Source organism: Hesperophylax consimilis, chromosome 20 (assembly GCF_061612785.1).
Source record: "Hesperophylax consimilis isolate HC1 chromosome 20, BYU_Hcon_1.0, whole genome shotgun sequence".
In the NCBI taxonomy this organism is placed as follows: Eukaryota; Metazoa; Arthropoda; class Insecta; order Trichoptera; family Limnephilidae; genus Hesperophylax; species Hesperophylax consimilis.
Window position 1 is genome coordinate 10,671,951 of NC_142855.1, and position 23,043 is coordinate 10,694,993.

The window sequence follows — 23,043 nt, forward strand, 5'->3', positions numbered from 1 at the left end:
TGGGCTGTAAACCGTTATTTTACTTTTGGTCTTTACTTTTCTGCGCGGTGGTCCTGAATTCGCGCGGGGAACGTCAACAAGTAGCGACGGCGATACCGTACAAGTACCGTATCGGGCGTGAAAAGCAAATATTCTAACTTAAAATATTAATTTAACTATGAAATCTTAATCAATTTTCTTTTTTTTTTAATAACATCAATTATAATAGACGGTTAACATTGGTAAAAAAATTACTGGAATTCCTTGTTGAAGAATTAAATTTTTTTCCATACATAATGCTTAAGCGACGTGGTTTTCACAGTTCTAATGACGTCACACTACACCCCGCCTGTTACCGCTCGGATTCCGCTCGTTTTGGCGGGCTTAATAAAATTTAAACTTTGAGAATTAATTTAACTATGAAAACAAACTTTAAAAAAAAAAAAAAAAATACCAGTATTTAAGTTTGAATGCGAACATTGATAAAAAAAAATAAAAAAAATGGACTCAACTTCCTTATTGGCCAGTAAGTAAATGGTATTACCAATTACTGGCTAGTAAATGATACTATCGGCTAGCCATCAAGTAAATGATGTCATCAATTGGCCAGTAAGTAAATGATATTATAAACTGGCCAGTAAATGATACTATCAGCTGGCCATCAAGTAAATGATGTCATCAATTGGCCAGTAAGTAAATGATATTATCAACTGGCTAGTGAATGATACTATCGGCTGGCCATCAAGTAAATGGTATTACCAATTGGCCAGTAAACAATACTATAAACAGGCCAGTAAATAATATGATCAACTGTAAAGTAAATAATAACCCAACTTTCAGTACATAACATCACAATCTATAATTCAGTAAGTAACTTTATCAACTTTACAGTAAATAATAATACAATAACTAATCAATATTCAAAATAATAATGCTTTTTAATAATACAAAGTCGGCAACAAACAAAAGTAATCTATTTCTAAAAAATACAAAACAACCGTTTTTTAAAATCAATTGTATATCCATTATTGCTGAAGAAATCATAAATTAATAATATAATTTATTATATACGGGAAAGTATTTACATTTTTTAAATTAACATCTTTAAATTTAACATAAAATATTAATATTAAAATTACAAATAAATGGTTAGAGGGAGGAAAAATGTCTAAAAAAATGTTTTTTTACTTTTTTTTTTAAATTTTTTATTGGGTATGCGCTCATGAGAATTTCCAAGTACGTTTTGATATTGAACTGTGGTGACGATATTACACCGGGCAGTACTGAAAGTAGATATAAGAAAACAATATTTAATTTCTCTTGGACATTTTCCTCCAACATTAGAAACGAACAAAATATGCAATAATTTAAATTCTTAAATAAATAGATTTTCATAATTTCACATAAAATGGCACAATACATGTCTAAAGTAAGATAATCACTACATCTGTGAATTATCAGCTAAAACTAAAAGAAATAATATAAAAATTAAATACAATAAAAAATAAATACTTTTAGCAGATCTGATTTCTTTCCCAAATTGAAAATACAATATAATTAATTTACACATTTTAAGAAAGAAAAAAAAATTAATTGAAACACTGGTCTTTCAAAACCTGTTAAAAAAATTATTTAGATATTCAATTTTTTTTTTCTTTAAATGCTAATAAATAGTAAGTTTCAAAAAGCCTATCCGTCTGAATAAGAAAATAATTGTTTAAAAAAAGTCTACACAATAAAAAACAGGAAGGTAAAAATTATATTTCTTAAATATATATTGCTTAAAAATGACTGATATTATAGCCCTAGTATTTAATTAATATTAAAAAATATTTATTTTGCGTAATTCCATATAAATACAACAGTTGAAAAGTTTTACAATAATAAATATTTGTGGTTTTTTAAGTGTTACCTTTAACAATGCCACTACTTGATGTGGCAACATATTTGAAAAATTGCTAATAATTGACAATGACATTATTCCATGTGGCAACACATTTGTGAAAAGTGGTAATTTAGACAAGGCCATTATTTGATGTGGCAACACATTTGTGAAAAGTGGTAATTTAGACAAGGCCATTATTTGATGTGGCAACACATTTGTGAAAAGTGGTAATTTAGACAAGGCCATTATTTGATGTGGCAACACATTTGTGAAAAGTGGTAATTTAGACAAGGCCATTATTTGATGTGGCAACACATTTGTGAAAAGTGGTAATTTAGACAAGGCCATTATTTGATGGGGCAACATATTTGTGAAAAGTGGTCATTTAGACAAGGCCATTATTTGATGGGGCAACATATTTGTGAAAAGAGGTCATTTTAATAATGCCATTATTTGACGAGATAACATTTTCGTGAAAAGTAGAATATTTTTGACATTGCCACTATTTGACGAGGCAACATATTTGCGAAAAGTGGAATTATATTGATGTGGCAACATATTTGTGAAAAAACAGTTTTACAATATGAAATTACGCAACAAATATAATACTAGGAATGTTCAAACATCGTTTTAAAAGCCAACTTAGGGTAGTAAATTGTGGAAATATTTTTTAATTATCATTTATTTTGGAATTAAGGTAAGTAATAAAATAAATTGTGACCAGATTGCGGAGCAATTCCACAAAACATAATTATTACAAATGGTAAATAAAATCATTTGTTAAATTTCTTTTTTTTATGTATTTACATCAGTCTCTACTAATTATTTTTACTATCTAGAAATATCTAGACCGATTCTTGCAGTACTTGAATTCTTTATAATTTCAGGCTGAGCAATGTTAAACTATAACAGATTTAACTTTGAGCAGGGTTAAATTAACAACAAATGACGGGGTCCCACAGGGATCAGTTATGGGTCCAACAATATATTGTTACACAGATGGTAGTACAGTCCAAGAAAGCTTTTAGGTAGACAAACCCCAAAAGGGAACAAACACTCCTGTATCCTACTTTATACATGAAATACATTCTGGCAACTGTGTGTAATACATAATATAATGCAGTACAGTCCATGAAAGCATCCAATTAGATAACCGACCAAAAGACAGAAAACTACAAAATATTGAAAAGCTTCCATACTTTTAATATATTCTGGCTTCCCACAGGGAACAACTTTGGGCCCACATTAGTTTTGTTACACATTAATGACCTTTTCTCTTTTCTAAAAGAAAAACTATCGCGTTACGAATAACCTGACTTGATGTTGCTTGTGCAATTCATTGAGAATTTAAGTAACAGAGGAATTGTACCCACCCACATTTCTAACAATGACATGACTTATGAGACCACCAGCTGTTCCAAAACACTGATGTGTTGGGTAGCTTTTAGGTACCTGATAAATCCCATAATGAAATGCTGTGTTTTTTTTACCGATATTTTAATAAGAGGTACACAAGCAATCAGACAAGCGGCAAAAATTTTACAAAGATCAGCCCAAAATACAAAGAATTATTACAAAAGCATTTAATAATTATAGAAGCCGTTTAATTTTCATTCAAGTCTTTCTCAATTACGCGTTACGCACCATTCTCAATGATAATTACAATACATTAATAATAATTGCATCTTGTCTTGCGGACAATAAAGGCGAAATGACTCTAAACTAAGTCGGGTTACGACATTTTAGGCATGCGCAAAGCGTCATATTTATAATAAATGACTCGAATACAACCGAATTTCAAAAGGATTGTAATAGACCAAAGCTATAAAACTTAAATACAAAAAAATAATAAATATTTAAAAAAAATAAAAAGATTGAATTGAATTTAATTTCCGTTTCTAATTGAATGATCTAAAAACATCTCGTTTTATATTTTTCACACATGATCTAGAAATAAGAACTTACCGTTTGAGAGATTTTGCTGCTACAAACTGATTTCCATTTTACAGTTATAGGATTGCAAGCGACGATGAGGGGTGGACGGTAAAATGATCCTTATTAAGTACTTGACGCTCTGAATAAACGTCTAAAATTGTTTGAACAATATTATGTGGTTATTTAACAAATATTATTCCTCCTCGGTGAATTTGAAATCTGACAGAATTAAAAATGAAAATAAATCATAAAACATTATCGTGTTAAAAAAAATATAAAGAAATATATTTTTCGTATTTTTATACAAAAATCATTTGGTTAATCGAATGTACATTTCATAAGCATAGTAATTAAATTAAAGTTATTTTCATTTACCTAAGTTTTTTATATTTATTTTAAATTACGCTACGCAACGCTCAATATACTTTAGCACGTTTGGGAATTACAAAAATATATAGGTTTGGCGACGTGCTCTGCTCCATTCGCGTGCATACACATTATATCGAGCTTTATCCGCCCCACGAGGAAAACCCGACGAAAATAGCCGAAAATCATTTTAGATAATTTAGACAAAATTCAATAATTTGTACAAGTGGTCTCAACCGATAGCACAGAGATATATAATTTAGACAAAGACGACAGATTTTTTCTCGACTGAGAGTCCGTAATACACAATTATGAACAAAATTGTTTCAACAAAGAATCGGCACCAACCGGGTGAAATAATTACATTTTATTTTTTTATTAGCCCCCGTCCTACCAACCGACCATATATCTAGGTATGGATAAATATTTATATAGTCTTAGGTAGCAATATGATAACGGCAAAAATTACAATTTTATGATAAGTTTTGAGACGGAAGGTAGTCTTTAGAAAGCTCTAGCTACTGGCTATAAAGATCTTATCGCAGCTACAGCCGGCGATACTGAGAGTGTATTTCGTGCCGCCTTTCCGTCGACACATCAACATCTCACGATTACTTCCCGAAACTTAGAAATTTAATTCTGCACTCGTCATATTCATACCTAACACTGCAGAATTGACTTGAATACACCCGAACCCAACCAATGAACATAATATACATTATAGACGAGTCGAGGACTGTTTGACAAGCTTACCGGCTCCCGACATAAACTGGCCACCACTATATAATGCGATATTCGTACAAAAACGACCGATACGTTTTACAAATCAATACAACGGCATTTTTATTTTACAGTCGTCTAACCTGTTTTGTATTTCGAGTAAAACACAAGCACGATATATTGTTAATATCTAATGGACTGTTTCGAGGATAAAATACATATCGCCGATACACATACATAGTCACAGTACAGACGACGAGTGTGGTAGAATCACAGTACGAAGATTATCACCACGCAAAAAGTTATAGCAAGTTAAATCATCACGGTAAGATGGAGTGACTCGTGACGATTCGAGTGTTGAATATATTCATTGTAATGTGTTATTAAATGTATTGAAACAAAATATTACGACAATTCCAGCCACGTTAAAAGTTATAACAACTTAATTCATCGCAATCAAGTTAGAATGTGTCGTAATTTAGAATGTATTGTAATGCGTGTTATCACAAAATTCAAACAAGTTAAATCGTCTCAGTTAGAAATGTACACAATCACGTGTGACTATTTGTTCACAAGTTAAATCGTCACAGCTAGAACTGGGTGACTATTTTTACCAAGCTAAACCTTTTAACAAGTTAAATCGTCTCAGTTAGAAATGTACACAATCACGTGTGACTATTTGTTCACAAGTTAAATCGTCACAGCTAGAACTCGGTGACTATTTTTACCACGCTAAACATTTTAACAAGTTAAATCGTCTCAGTTATAAATGTACACAATCACGTGTGACTATTTGTTCACAAGTTAAATCGTCACAGCTAGAACTCGGTGACTATTTTTACCACGCTAAACATTTTAACAAGTTAAATCGTCTCAGTTAGAAATGTACACAATCACGAGTGACTATTTGTTCACAAGTTAAATCGTCACATCTAGAACCTGGTGACTATTTTTACCAAGCTAAACCTTTCAACAAGTTAAATCGTCTCAGTTAGAAATGTTTACAATCACGAGTGACTATTTGTTCACAAGTTAAATCGTCACAGCTAGAACTCGGTGACTATTTTTACCACGCTAAACCTTTTAACAAGTTAAATCGTCTCAGTTAGAAATGTTTACAAACACGAGTGACTATTTGTTCACAAGTTAAATCGTCACACCTAGAACTGGGTGACTATTTTAAGAACGCTAAACATTGTAACAAATTAAATTGTCCCAGTTTGGATCGAGTGTTTGGCGAGTTTCGAGTGTCTCCGTGTCGCACTGGTCCCCGGGTATCACTCGGTATAGGTGGAGGACAGACTGGAGCGCGAGGAGTACAGGTGGGGGGGTCCCGAGACCGCTATTGACGAGGTGCGGATGAGCCCGAGGGCACAGGGCCCGTGGATCTTGTCCTGCTCGTCCAACTGACTCGCAAACTCTTCCTCCAAAGCCTGGAAAAAATAATAAGTAATATATACCAAGTTTCAGATTCATGAAAAAATAGAACATATCTGAAATAACCTATCCTGATTTTAAATTTTCGTATTATCGCCACTATTTTTTTGTTTTTATAGAGTGTTGCGCTTCCTCCTTCTTTAGCCCACGTTTCGGAGAGTCTTACATTGTCCATCATCAGGGCAGATGTGTTTGTGGCAAGTAATATTTTTTTATTTATTTGTTTATTTTTTATTATAGCGACCATTGAAACATTGTACATACAAAATATGATATTAAATATACGTATAGTAAATTGTATTTCTTACTCTTCCTCACTAGGGTGACCTGTGCTGAGGCGGACTAAAGTTATACATTTCTGTTAAATTAGTTTTCTATGTCGTTTTTTTTGTGTTTTTAGTGTTTTTTTCATTAATCTCTTTCATCCAGATTTTTATTGTTGATTTGTAATCATTCAAATTTTCTATTCGCTTTATATCAGGACGAAGGATGTTGTGGAGTTTCGTCGCAAAATAAATATAATATCTCTGTCCGAATGTGATTTTATGACCTGGAATATTTCTTATGTCATTGTGATTTGACCTTGTTTGTTGAATACGCTGTATTGTAGAGGATTCAGTATTTTTGAATAGTTTCAATAATATATTTTTAGCATATATTTGTTGTACATTTGTTACATCAAAACTATTGAAATTTTCAATCAAAGGCGTTCTTATGGGTACTTTCAGTATGGTCTTAATGATTCCTTTTTGAATTGTGTTCAGGTTATGTATATACTTAGATACAGCAGATCCCCATCCTATAATTCCATATTTAATACGAGAATGACAAAAAGCGTAATAGATTTTTTCATGTCCTTTTTATTTACCACATTGCTTAGATTTTTAAAGAAATATATAAGTTTTTCCATAATATCTTTGATATGTAGGACGTAGGTCCCATTTAAGATATTACTACCCCGAGATATTTTATTATTATTATTATTAATATTATTATTATGTGCAGAGCAGGCAGCATTCTGCTGATGCGCTCATATCTGATTTCACAACAAGATTGACAGTAATTGAGTTGTTTTAAGTTTGAACTAAGTCCTTTCTTCTCTCCAAATGTGAATCCAATAGAGCTTTGAATTGATTTATATTTGTTGCATCGATGACATGTTGTGGGAGTTTGTTCCAAGCATCCACTACTCTATTTGCAAGGAAGTGTTTTCTAGGATTAGATGCAAAAGGCGTTTTGGTAATTTTAAGATTTCTGGATGCTAGGGCAACTGTAATGATAACATTTTGAAAGTCTGGATCAAGTCACCCCTTTCTCTTCTTTCTTGTAAGGTTGGTAATCTTAGTTCCTTGAGTCTATCTTTGTATCGTAGATCTTTCAGAGCTCTTGGTATTTTGTCTCTGTACTCTCTCTAACAGATTTATATCCTTTGCGAAGTAAGAACTCCATATTTGGAAAGCATATTCCAGGAGAGGTCGCACATATGTTTTATATATTTTTAACATCATGTCCGGTGTTAGGTCTTTGTGATTTTTCTATAATTGATTTATTACAGTATAACCATTAAAAAGATCAGCCCTAAGTCGGTAGATGCGCAACACGGTATCGCTTCTACACACGTAAACACACACATCACCGCAATCTAAACATCTGACTGATGATGGACACTGTAACGCTCTCCGAAACGTTGGCTAAACAACGAGAAAGCCCAACAATACGTAATAACCCAAAAATAAATAACAGTAATACTTTTAACTGTAAAAACCAAACATCAAACATACTAATTTCTGTCTTATGGGTCTGTCTGTGATGTCCTCTCTTGGGAACTCTTGTACAATGATTTGTTTGAATTTAATTGTTTTTTTTTTCATATTTGAACTGAAAATTCAATTCTACATTTGAAATGTGTTCATATTGCTTTGAATAATAATCATAAACAATTTTTGTTAAAGCCAACATGAAGACAATACCATACTTGATAAAGTGACATTTTGATTTGTGTCTTCAACAAACCCAGTAGAAGTAATTAATATCCAAGACAAAATGAATGCGCAAGGTCGACACTGTAATTGTAGTACCTTGTACAATTCTTCAAGTAAAGTCAGATTTTGTCATTTTTCAAGGGTCTGGCGCTTTTTAGCTAACATGAAATCCTACAATTTTAATATCCCTTGTTTTTTGACGGGTCTGCTGCGCTAATATACAAGTACTAAATTATTGAAGACAATATTACATAGCGATTCTCAAACGAAAATTTGAACCAGAAAAAAAATACAGATGTGCGTTAACCACTCAGAACATTAGAACGTCAAAAGACGTAAATATGATAATAGCGGTCAAGACATTAGAACGTCTTTTCACGTAAACGCGCGAGATTTTACAAAAATCGATTTATTTCCATCACTAGTATACGGATTGCCATGATTTAAAAAACAGAGTATCGATAATGAATAACGCTACGCGTCTGTATTCAAGAATATCTATGGAACGTAGAAGTGCATTATCTAAACCGATTGAATCTGTCATCTTGTTCGTTGATAATTTATTGCGTTTCTAAATAATTTATTAAAAATATTTTAGTTTGAACGGTTAATATTTTGAGGTGACTAATAGTTTTTAATTATATTTCTTCAATATATAAAGTGTTATTTCTTTATGATACTCAGAAAAAAGTACATTTTTCAAAGCTTTGAAATAATTGTAAGCGATTTTAAAATATTTTTGACGTTTTCATAAAATGTATATTTAGAAACGCAAATATTTACGTATTACAACACAATGTGATAGTGGATTTCATAATCTTTCCAAAACATTTTTTAGAATGAGGCTACGTTTCCCAAAACGTGAGTTATGAAGCTTTTAGCAAAACTCGTAAATAACACAAAAATTATCACGTTTTGACAGTTCTCAAAGGAACACATAGTAGATAAAAGTCTTTGTCTGAGAGGTTAAGAAAACGAAGATAATGTTGGAAGTTCTTATTTGAAGTTTGATACAGTTAAATATGACAAAAGGAAATAGGGACGGATTAGCACAGTTGATCGAGCAGTGCCCCGGTAAGGCAAAGACCTTTTTTCTGAGTTTTCGTTTGAGAATCCCTAATAAAAAATTTTTTTTTGAGTTATTACGCCGTGCTGCGCTACCTCCGTCTTTAGCCAGCGTTTCGGACAGCATTTAACTGTCCACCATCGGGGCTTCATGTGTGATCTGCCCTCATGATGGACACTGCGATGCTGTCTAAAAAAAGGAGGTAGTGCAACACGGCATAATAACCCAAAAATAAGGCGATGAAAATCTGAAATGATATTTAATTAAAAATTAATTATTTAGAAGAACATACCGATATTAGAGACAGTTGGCATGCTTTCTCGGATAGTTCCATCGGAAGTGGTTAGTGGGAAGGGAGCCAAGAGGGGAAAATGCACCTTATGCCAAGCACCGTAGAGCGGAAAATTGCTTGCCAGTTGAGACGGTCGATAAGATTGATTTGAATGTTTCATCGTTACTGCTAAACCGGATTTCAATACTTTTGATGACAATAATGAGATAATGTGACCTGTATTCATTTATTCTATTGAATTAGTAACTGTTGGACTACGTCTCTAAATGCTGTAAAAGGTATATAGATTTATTAAGACGACACACATTTAAACAGTAAATAGACAATACATGACTGAAACAATTACATACACCTTTTCTACAGCACATGTTCAAATAATATTGATGCCTAACAATGCCTGAATGAATACAGGGAATGATTGAAACAATGCCCGCTCTAAGACAGGACATAATCCAGAAAGCCTGATTAAGACTGCACATGATTGAAACAATGTCTAAATTAAGAAAGCGTATGTTTGAAACAATGACTGCATGAATACAGGGAATGATTGAAACAATGCCCGCTCTAAGACAGGACATAATCCAGAAAGCCTGATTAAGACTGCACATGATTGAAACAATGTCTAAATTAAGAAAGCGTATGTTTGAAACAATGACTGCATGAATACAGGGAATGATTGAAACAATGCCCGCTCTAAGACAGGACATAATCCAGAAAGCCTGATTAAGACTGCACATGATTGAAATAATGCCTAAATTAAGAAAGCGCATGTTTGAAACAATGCCTGAATTAAGACAGGGCACGATATAAACAATACCTGAATTAAGACAGGGCACAATATAAACAATGCCTGAATTAAGACAGGGCACGATATAAACAATGCCTGCATGAATACAGCGAATGATTGAAACAATGCCCGCTCTAAGACAGGACATAATCCAGAAAGCCTGATTAAGACTGCACATGATTGAAACAATGTCTAAATTAAGAAAGCGTATGTTTGAAACAATGACTGCATGAATACAGGGAATGATTGAAACAATGCCCGCTCTAAGACAGGACATAATCCAGAAAGCCTGATTAAGACTGCACATGATTGAAATAATGCCTAAATTAAGAAAGCGCATGTTTGAAACAATGCCTGAATTAAGACAGGGCACGATATAAACAATACCTGAATTAAGACAGGGCACAATATAAACAATGCCTGAATTAAGACAGGGCACGATATAAACAATGCCTGCATGAATACAGCGAATGATTGAAACAATGCCCGCTCTAAGACAGGACATAATCCAGAAAGCCTGATTAAGACTGCACATGATTGAAACAATGTCTAAATTAAGAAAGCGTATGTTTGAAACAATGACTGCATGAATACAGGGAATGATTGAAACAATGCCCGCTCTAAGACAGGACATAATCCAGAAAGCCTGATTAAGACTGCACATGATTGAAACAATGTCTAAATTAAGAAAGCGTATGTTTGAAACAATGACTGCATGAATACAGGGAATGATTGAAACAATGCCCGCTCTAAGACAGGACATAATCCAGAAAGCCTGATTAAGACTGCACATGATTGAAATAATGCCTAAATTAAGAAAGCGCATGTTTGAAACAATGCCTGAATTAAGACAGGGCACGATATAAACAATACCTGAATTAAGACAGGGCACAATATAAACAATGCCTGAATTAAGACAGGGCACGATATAAACAATGCCTGCATGAATACAGCGAATGATTGAAACAATGCCCGCTCTAAGACAGGACATAATCCAGAAAGCCTGATTAAGACTGCACATGATTGAAACAATGTCTAAATTAAGAAAGCGTATGTTTGAAACAATGACTGCATGAATACAGGGAATGATTGAAACAATGCCCGCTCTAAGACAGGACATAATCCAGAAAGCCTGATTAAGACTGCACATGATTGAAACAATGTCTAAATTAAGAAAGGGTCAATCCGCACCAAATCATCCAGAAAATTTTGGATTTGTCACCCACCATCTCAGATTTTGATGAAACTTTAAATTTTTAATCCTTCCATATAGATAAGAAAATATACCAAATTTTACCTTCCTACCTCAACTCGTTTTTTTTTTATGGGCAGTTGAAGTTTGGGCAAAATAAGCGTTTTTACATATTCCGAGCACTCCGGAAGAGCTTGTACCTTCAATGAAAAAAAATTGTATCTTTGTCATTTATAGTGCAAATGCAATGAAAATTTTCAATATTATCAAGAAAACTATGCTGATTGCAGAAAAAAATAAATAAACCCTTTACATTTATCTACTTGACTTTAAAAAATTACCAAAAGTAATTTTTTATGTAATTTTTGGGACGGAAAAGGTACTTTACAAAAAAGCAATATCTCGGGAAGGTACAGTGTTAATGAAGTAATTTTTTTTTTTATTCATATCTACAAATAACATAGAATCACATACAAAAATAAAATTCATGGCATTTTACTTGCTTCAATAAATAAAATCCATTTTAAACTTTTTTCAAACTTTTTGTAATTTTTTTTTATTCTTATCTACAATAAACATAGTACAACCTAAAAAAATAAAACTCCTGGTATTTTGTGTGCTTCACAGTGTAGAAACGTTTTTAAAATGAGAAATCTTAATCATACAGAATTGTTCCAAGTTTTTTAAAATCTAGATACTGTATTTCCAAATAAAAAAAGTCAAACTTATTCGGTCCTTTACAACATGCTGGTAAGCTTGCAATGTAAGCTTGCAATGTAAGCTGTCAGTTAAAGAAGTGTTGATTTCTTGTAAAAAAATTTCTTTGTTTAAAACATTTTCAACTTCACTTATGTCTTCTTGAAAAGTGTTAAGCTCTTCAATTTCATTGTTAAGGTTTTGGCTCTTACTAATTTTTGCTCTGCATGCATTACAAATTTTTTGTCCAGGGATTGCTTTATTAGTTACTTTTAGAATGGTATTAATGTTCTCTGAAAATTCCAAGGATACTGTTCTTAAAGTTTTTGTAATTTTCCTTTTGTGGCTTTGGAACGGGTCAAAACAAGCTTTTTGAAATGTTTCATATTTATTTAAGTTAAATATTCTGTGGTGCTCACAAATGTTGAAAACCAAGTCTGTAGATACAAAACTTCTTTGTTGAATAAGCTTTTTTTCAAATTCACTTAACAAATCCACACTCGTTAATTTCTCTGACTTAGTATAACTTTTTTTGTGACATTCAGTACCATTATGTTGTCCCACACTACATTTAACTAAACTTGTTTCGATTAGAGACATTTTAACAACGTACACCATAACATGAAACAACTACTGTATTTATATAGATGATCACTGCTTTGAAGCTGACTCAGAACTAAGCATGTCAGAGGAAACAAAGCATGTAGTATCCTGCAAACTTAGTGATGAGGCAGATAGTAATTTTCATGTTCTGTCTTGTTCTTGTTGCAGATACATCATTTCCATGTAGTGACTTGTCTCTAGGACTGTTTCTTTGATATTAGTCCATTCATTCAACCTATATTACTAGCTATATACCTAAACTATAACTTGCCCAATTACAAACTAAAAATAGATATAAAAAAAATCACAAAAAGTTTGAAAAAAGTTTAAAATGGATTTTATTTATTTTTGTATCTAGATTTAAAAAAACCTAGAACAATTCTGTATGATAAAGATTTCTTATTTTAAAAACGTTTCTACACTGTGAAGCACACAAAATACCAGGAGTTTTATTTTTTTAGGTTGTACTATGTTTATTGTAGATAAGAATAAAAAAAAATTACAAAAAGTTTGAAAAAAGTTTAAAATGGATTTTATTTATTGAAGCAAGTAAAATGCCATGAATTTTATTTTTGTATGTGATTCTATGCTATTTGTAGATATGAATAATAAAAAAAATTACTTCATTAACACTGTACCTTCCCGAGATATTGCTTTTTTGTAAAGTACCTTTTCCGTCCCAAAAATTACTTAAAAAATTACTTTTGGTAATTTTTTAAAGTCAAGTAGATAAATGTAAAGGGTTTATTTATTTTTTTCTGCAATCAGCATAGTTTTCTTGATAATATTGAAAATTTTCATTGCATTTGCACTATAAATGACAAAGATACAATTTTTTTCATTGAAGGTACAAGCTCTTCCGGAGTGCTCGGAATATGTAAAAACGCTTATTTTGCCCAAACTTCAACTGCCCATAAAAAAAAAACGAGTTGAGGTAGGAAGGTAAAATTTGGTATATTTTCTTATCTATATGGAAGGATTAAAAATTTAAAGTTTCATCAAAATCTGAGATGGTGGGTGACATGGCCTGGATGATTTGGTGCGGATTGACCCGAAAGCGTATGTTTGAAACAATGACTGCATGAATACAGGGAATGATTGAAACAATGCCCGCTCTAAGACAGGACATAATCCAGAAAGCCTGATTAAGACTGCACATGATTGAAATAATGCCTAAATTAAGAAAGCGCATGTTTGAAACAATGCCTGAATTAAGACAGGGCACGATATAAACAATACCTGAATTAAGACAGGGCACAATATAAACAATGCCTGAATTAAGACAGGGCACGATATAAACAATGCCTGCATGAATACAGGGAATGATTGAAACAATGCCCGCTCTAAGACAGGACATAATCCAGAAAGCCTGATTAAGACTGCACATGATTGAAACAATGTCTAAATTAAGAAAGCGTATGTTTGAAACAATGACTGCATGAATACAGGGAATGATTGAAACAATGCCCGCTCTAAGACAGGACATAATCCAGAAAGCCTGATTAAGACTGTACATGATTGAAACAATGCCTGAATTAAGACAGGGCATAATAGAAAAATATCTGAATTAAGACAGCATAATTGAAAAATGCCCATATTACGACAGGGCGTGATTAAAACAATGACCAGATTATAGGACAGGCGTTATTGAAAAAATACCCAAATTAAGACAGGGCACGATATAAACAATGCCAGATTATAGGACAGGCGTTATTGAAAAAATACCCAAATTAAGACAGGGCACGATATAAACAATGCCTGAATTAAGACAGGGCACGATATACACAGTGCCTGAATTAAGACAGGACACGATATAAACAATGCCTGAATTAAGACAGGGCACGATATAAACAATGCCTGAATTAAGACAGGGCACGATATACACAAAGCCTGAATTAAGACAGGGCACAATATAAACAATGTCTGAATTAAGACAGGGCACGATATACACAATGCCTAAATTAAGACAGCACACAATAACAACACCCTGATTTACACAAATTTTTTCACAGATGTACACAATTATAAAAGACACTGCACATACGGAGCGTGACAAAAAAAAACAATGATAATGGCTGAATTTGGTGTAATTTTGTTTGATTGTGTGAGAAATGACAGAGAATTAATAAAAAAAAAATTAAAAAAGATAAAAAAGGTGAGGAAAAGGGACTGGAATTATTCAGAGAGCATAGAAAGTAAATCTGTTCAAATGGAGTTGAAGAGTACTAATCTAGACAAAAGATTAACATGTTAATTTGGTAAAATGGGGGAAGAAAGGGAGATCAAACAAAAGCATCTCAAACATAGCACAGTTGATAACTTAAACAGGATCGCACTTAGACGTAAACAAAGACATAATCCACACCACACAATACATCTACAAAATACACAAATTAAACATTTTCATTTTTCAGACTGTCGCAATTTGGTGATATTCTTACCTTCGGGTCATTAATCTATCAATCAGGATTATTACTTCTTTTTATCAAACAAAAAAAAGGAGACAGACACCGAACTGGCCAGTTATAGCCAAAGAATTCAAATTAATTTACACATATCCAATTTATGTTCGTTGCATACTGACGTGACCACTTATTGACATCATCACATTGTGGCAACATCATCGCATAGTGATCGCATAGTACAACATAGCTTAGTGACATTATCGAATAGCAACATCGTCACTACAAGACTGCATCACTATCACATGGTGACTTGGTTACTACGAGACATCATCATAGAGTGACGTCACTACATGTAGGCATCATCACCACGAGACTTCATCACCACGAGACTTCATCACCACGAGACTTCATCACCACGAGACTTCATCACCACATATACCCAGACAACATCACCACGAAGGAACATGACATAAATACGAGGCGACAACATAGAATATTACGACTTACCTGTGATTTGTATGAATTAATCCAGTTTATCTAATTTTTCTACTCATATACAGCCCACCACAAAAAAGCATTCCAAATTATATATATTATTTAAGATTAGGTAAGTGATAAAAAAAAAGATTTGTATATAATTACATAATATTTGGCAAATGTGATTTAATCATAGTAATACATAATAATTATATTTAACATTTTCAATACAGACCTTTCAACGCAATCTATAAAAATTCCGCATAGTATTTTTTGACACATAGTGTGTTTTACCGAAATGTATCATAAAACATGCGTCACCCGCGCAGTTAAGGTTAAAATAATACAAAATAAGCAATATGAACCAAAACCCACGCAAAACACAAAATACATGCCTTGGGAACGAAGCAACACGTCCAATGTGACAATAATTTTAACCCCTTCAGGCCAATCTGTTCGCTTCAGGGAACATCTCTTATATATACTGTCTTGGTTAGAAATATGCTCTAAACGGTGTTAGAAAGAGAACACACCATGCTTTATATTCAAATCTAAAAGTTAACCACAGAAGAATTAAAATATAGACGACATCTACGAAAACAAAGGTTCCGACGGAAAAAATGAGATAACAGTAATTTTTGTAATACATTTGCCTAGTAAGATGTGATCTTTTTCGTCATCAGCAAATTTAGTTCAGTATTTATATGAAAAAAACGCAAGATTTGCAATTTTTAAAACTCTAATAAAACTTGAAAGCGTATTTCTTCAGATACATTTAGAATGATTCCATTTATTTGGATTTTATTGTAAAGCGGAAATACTCGGACATTCTGAAAGAATATGCCAGAGGCCTCAGGGGTTATTAAGAAAGTGGAGGAAGACAGCAGACGTAAAGACGTTGATGATGAAAGAATATTATGTCACATCGGTTTGTTGCTGGCCCAGCTATATCTATACATATAAGATAAATGTCTTTAATTTACGAATATATACATTGTATTCCTCTCTCATACGACGAAACTTGAAATTTTGTATTCATCTGTTCGCAAAGATATGATAAAATTCTTATTTTACTTAGGGGGTATTTCACTATGTCGGGCTAAATATCTGACTAGCTAGCCGTTGGCTGGCTTTAAAGATCAGAATAACTTCGTTATTCAACGGCGACCGTTTCACCATTGTTTCGAGCTTCCGGATAGATAACACTCGAAATAGTCTGGCAACATCGCAAAATGTTTGCAGTTACTCCATCTACTGCCACGCCTGTCATGTTTTGCCGCAATGTCTATGGAATGCTAGCGTCAACGCCAATTGATCTGTGGTCAACGCCGTCATCCAGTTTCCCGCCACAGTCCGCACACCGCAAAGTGTGCATTTTTTTGGTTATGTTATGTTGATTATCAGGTCATTTTAGATAGATTCGTGTCGAATTAATACATTGTTTCTTATTTTGAACACAATCAAATAATTCAGGATGGATCATACAAGCATTCAAATTCATTCGAGCTCTTAAAACTCGCGGCCTTCGCATCGCCGCCCTTTCACCTGCTTCTGTAAATCAAAAACCTCGGTATCCATAATAATTCGCAACAAAATTCGACTCACTTCTCCGCTGTCAAACTCGGAATGTTTTGACGCCATCTTTGATTCGAGGAATAGCGCCTAACGTGAGGTTCGAGCACTGATTAGTCAAATCGAACTTTAACCCGAGCGTTAGCGTTATTCAGATATAGTGAAAACGAAAAAATGACTAATCCGCCGATTAGTGCTTAGTCAGAACATAATCAGAGATAGTGAAATACCCCCTTAGCTTATATAAATACAGTGGAACCCGCTTAAGAAGTTCCCGTTTAATATGTTTTCCCGTCTAAGAAGTTCAGTTTTTTCAACCCCGAAAAATTCCCATACAAAATACGTCCTTTTTTCCCGTTTAATATGTTTCCCGCCTTAAAGGATTTCCCGCCTAAAAAGTTCCAAAATATAATCCCCCAACAAAATAATTACCCTTTTAAAAAGTTTTACAGCACAAAATATAATTGTCAGGATTTAAAATGCCCAATAAAAATAACCATTTCGTTTTATGCTCCGCCATGCGGCTCCTTTGTTGTCATTCTGCATCTCAATAAAACCCATTTCACCGATTTGAAAAATGACCATTGCCCACTGGGAATAACCAAATGCAAGATACATAATATAAACATGGGATAGTGAACTCTAAAATACCCTTCTCTAAAGACCATTATCGCAAAACGTTGCTGTGTCAGATGGACGGAACTGTTATTCTGAATGTATGCATCTCCAACTCTCACATAAATCATAATGTGTGCGATAGAGATAGAAGCATAAACAATGTGGATGGTTATCCATTGAAAAGAAAAAGGAGACATCTACTCAAATCGTATTTTTATTTAATTATTTAAATAATGTTGGGGGCCGCGAAATTTCAATTTCCGCGGAAAAATGTCGTCTTATCTCGAATCAATACTTCGTAAATCTGCATCTGAGAGGCCTGTCCATGCCGGTAACGCCGCGCCGCGAAGTTTGCATTTCAATATTATATTATTTCAAATCACTACATACTTCGTGAATCTGCAAATTTAAATATGGCCGTTGCGGCGCCAATTGTATTTTAATTTACGCAAATTTTTGGCAAAAAAAAGTTTTTCTCTTTAATTTTCAAATTGTATGAGAATTCATTCAACTGATTTTTTTGCAGTGGAGAACACGTGTTTAATGAACTATATAATATAAAAACCTATATAATATAAAAAGATTAAAAGTACCTTATATTCAGTTTTTTAATTTTTGATTAAAGCAATATTTGATTTTAAATTTTGGAGAAACACCTTTTACTAAAAGAACATGTATCAACACCTGCTATTTGTACCCAGCTGTCAAGTAGTAGTAGTAGTAGTAAGCAAACTCGACAGAGAGTCAAACCATTGCCTTTATCAAATTTTGAAATGAGCTGGTTGGTGAATACCTTTTCAAATACGTAAATTTTAACTGTGCTTTATCCGATTTCATCAGCTTTACAGAGTAAAATTAAGCGGGAGAATTTCTTATCTCTTTGTAAATACATAGGCATCTTCGTGTCCTGGCCATGTGGGTTTCTTTTGTTATCATGCAGTCTCAAAATAAAACCACTTTTGTCTAATATTGGCAAAATAAATGCCATTATCAACAAGCATTGTCCATTGTCCAACGGGAATTTCCATATTCAGAATGTATGAAATAATGGACTCTAAATTGTCTTCCTTTACAGGCTTTAGAGCCCATTATCGCATAACTTTGCTGTGTCGGGGAAATCTCTAAAATAGGTACTAATATTTTTTGACTGGTGTAAATTTTTAACACTTTGTAAAATTGACTTAATCTGACACTCTACATTAAATGGGACCTAGCATTAGGACGAAACATTTGACTTTTGTCATCTTTTCCTATCCTTTTTGTCAATATTTTAGACATCTTTCCTTATCATGAAAATGAAAATAAACTTTTAGTTTGGGTTTATGTTTCGTGGTTGTGCTGTTACATTTCACTTTCATCCCCCTTTTCGTAATAAACATTTTAGTTTTTTTTTTGGTATTTTAAGTTAGTTTATCTTCTTTACATTTATTTGGTATAAGTAGGCAGTTTTTTTGTTGTCTAAAATCAACTTAAAGTGAACTTTTTGTAGCAAGCAGACGAAACATATGTTTTATTTCATCTACCTATTATACAATTACAATATTTATAAATCCTTCGATTGGATGTCAATTTGATACAAAATTAAGAGAAAATTGAAAACCCTCTTAAGATGTTTTCCTGCTTAAGAAGTTTTTTTTTGCCGGTCCCTTGGAAAACCTCTTAAGAGGGTTCCACTGTACACATTTATAATTCTTATTTATCCGCGCCCGGTCAGCTGTTCTATAGTTCTGTCGAAAACAAATTACATTGATTTTGAATTTACACTCTATTTATATTTTAGACGATAATTGGAATATGTTATGAATAACAGAATTTACCAGGCGCATGCAGTGTTGAGTACATTTGAGTTATTTATATTTAGTTTATGTAGTTTTAAGATATTTCCATAGGTGGCAGTAGTAATGCCACATGACAGAGACAACATGTTGGCCATACCCGAATGATTACGAGCACAGCAGATGCTAGCCGATCTCCAGGTTAGCAGCTCAATACGAGTTCCTTCTATCAACAAGAGTCTACTATAGAACGGATCGTTCTAAATATTCATTGTAAATATCTAACACAGTCGAAGCCGCCCGAGGAATACTTAACGCAATATTTCTGCACCAGAATGAGTTACGCAGTCGAATTAACATCGATGTAATGTAGTTTTTTAACGGTAACATTGTGGTATACAGTAGTGAACACCTAATTAAGAAGAGAATTGACAGTATATGAATTGAATTGTGTGGGAATATCATTGTTGCCTCTCAGATGTTATCCGAACTTGCAAAAATAAACCTACGGATACGCTAAACAATGTTTTATTACAAAACATATATTTTTTAAGCAACTTTACTAGGAGAATCACCCCACAAAGTTTCGTAGTATGAGCGTGGAAACGGTGTATACACGTTTTAAACATAATTATTAAATTTCAAAGCCTAGAATGTGGCCCCACAAAATTATAAAAGAAATGACTGACAATTAATAAATTAATACAGGATTTAAAATCGTTCATAACGTAAATCTTAAATATATAAAATGAAGAACAATGAAAATTAGAAAATCATATTATCTATATTGCAATTTAATTTAAATTTAAAATATAATAATTTTTTAACCCCATGAATACCAACTTCTTTTTGTTTTAGACGGCCGACACATCTTGATCATCGTCGACTGTATCAATTTTCAAATCTAGAGAATCGGTCGACATTTCGGTTGTTTGGAATCGGTTGGAACCACCGCCGAGTCGGAGAACTGAAGGTCCTTCAACCCAAGTATCCGTCCCGCTATAAGTAGAAATGTTGTCATCAGGGTCGCTCGTGCGCTTCCCGTCGACTAACGACTTCTCGCCGTTGTAACCACCGACATTCTCGATTACAACAGACGACGATTTGTTGTGGCCATCGCCGATTTTAACGACAGTTTTGTATTTGGGAGCGGTGGCGTCGTCAGTTCCGAATACAAGTTCGAAATCAGTTGGTTTTTCTGACGAATCGTTACTTCTAACTGACCTACGATCGTCTATGGGAATATCGACGATAATTTTACTACTACCGATGTTTGATTTCACGTCTGATTCCGGTTTTAAATCCGAATGGGATTTGACTCGAACTTTACCGGCGGGTGTGGATTTATTGAAGGGGAAAATAGTGGTTGAAATGCTCTTAGCTTTTCTCGCGCTTCTTTTCGAATCATCAGCGTTGCGCCGCTCAATGAAATCTTCGTACGAGTTGACCGATTTGACGCTGGAAATGCCGCTATCGCGTTCCTCGTCTAGATCGCGATCGTAAGCCACGATCGGAATGTTGAGATTTCTGGTGATCGAATCGACGGGACTGATGCTACGGCGCCGAAGTTCAGACGTAGAATCCCGGGAAGTGCTCGTTCGGGAGAAATTGAGTGCGGTACGGGATCTGGTCATGGTGAAGGTGCTTAGTAATGAGGAACGGGATTGATTGAGGGACACTCGGGTGAGCGCGTTGGTCGGGAAAGGTATTTCTGTGAAGTGTCTCCGATCGGTTTCGGCAAGTGGGCCAAACTCTTTCTCGTGTTCCTCCCAGTCTCTCGCAAAGAGGTCCAACAAATCCTAAATAGTAATATTAAACATGATTGGATATATTCATAGATAATAGAAGCAAAGGGAGATAACAACCAAACTGCACAAACTATACGTCCTAAGCCAAAAGGGCGTTAGTGACATTTCGCTACTCTTCAGAAGAGCAAAATTAAAGATTTTCTTTTATATAGTCAATAATATTATTATTAAATTGACAAAAAAAAAACTGTTTGTTGTTTATAAACAAGTTCTGCTGTGTAATGATTATTACAAGTGACAGCTGTTTCGCCCTCTGAAGGCATTATCAAACTGTGGCAAAGCCACTTATGGATGATATATTTATATTCTTTCCATACAGGTATTTTTAATGGAAAACAAATTGATTCCATTTTATTACCAAAGTCATTATTGATTACCGAGTAAAACATCGTAAATTATTAATATGTAACTACCTTTTAATGTTTCCCCCGATAAGATATTTCCAATTGAATAATACGGAAGACTGGACTTCCTTTTAAAACGATAATGCATGGGAAGAAAAGGCGAAACAGCTGTCACGCGTATTGCCTTGCAACGCAGAGGGATGGAATCATACCCACCCCTTTATCTTTCCCTTAACTCACTCTCCTTCCTTTCTTAAAAAATACCCTCCACACAGCATCGTCTAAGATGACATAGGCTCTGAGAGAAATTATTTTCCTCAGGTCTCATATGTGGAACAAATTTAAAAAAAAAAAAAAATAATAATAATAACATTATTAAATATATAAAAGAAAAACTTGACATTATATTATTTATTATTAATATGCATACAAATAATATTTTTATTAGTTTAAAATACATTAGAAACAGTGTCCAGAAGATTGCCCAAAGATATTTTATCAAGTAACTGTCGAGCATAACTTCAACCTGATCACAATTCGATGAAAAGGACCGAGGGTCGGCGCTTACGTAACAGCGACAGCGTTTAAAAGTTACAAATACAAAATAGCGATAAAATTTTAATACAATATCTTTGGGAGAACCGGCTAGGGAGAAAGAAAATATTATTATTATTGTTGCAAAGTTGAGAAAAAGAAAATACAGTTGTACATGCTCGATTCCGTTTCCATGCAAAATCGACGGCTTGGCTTCAAACTTATTTTCTTAATAGAAAAAAATATTTGGACCAAGCCCACGATATGGGTATGTATCTTGGGTCAAAATATGATAAGTGCAAAAATCAAGTCACTCAACTCCTCGGGGTAATTTGTTCAGTTTTGCAAACAAACGGCTATTCCAAGAGTCAATTTGTTAAATCCTCGTCTCCAGCTTACTGTCATGGTGAAAAATATGATCTAAACGATGTTAGAAAGAAAAAACCCTACACTTTATATTCAAATCTAGTTGACTACGGAAGAATGAAACCGAAGGTTCCAGAAGCAATTTGAGAAAAACTATCATAATTTTAGTTCAGTGTTTTGGCGAAAAACGTAAGTTTTTTTTTT

General features: G+C 33.6%; 1 protein-coding gene across 2 annotated transcripts in view; it reads right to left on the reverse strand.

Annotated features, from left to right (window-relative positions):
- Window positions 1-889: 889 nt before the first annotated feature.
- The window catches only part of Slik (Sterile20-like kinase), a 116,848-nt gene continuing 94,694 nt past the window's right edge, over window positions 890-23,043 (reverse strand). The window contains exon 26 of one of the 2 annotated variants that reach the window (XM_089643846.1): window positions 890-6,318. In XM_089643846.1, coding sequence (XP_089499972.1) covers window positions 6,163-6,318 — 156 coding nt within the window. In that variant the 3' untranslated portion in view covers window positions 890-6,162. Of the gene's footprint in view, window positions 6,319-19,694; window positions 21,587-23,043 lie in introns of those variants that run through there. The other variant, XM_089643845.1, reaches the window with a different exon arrangement.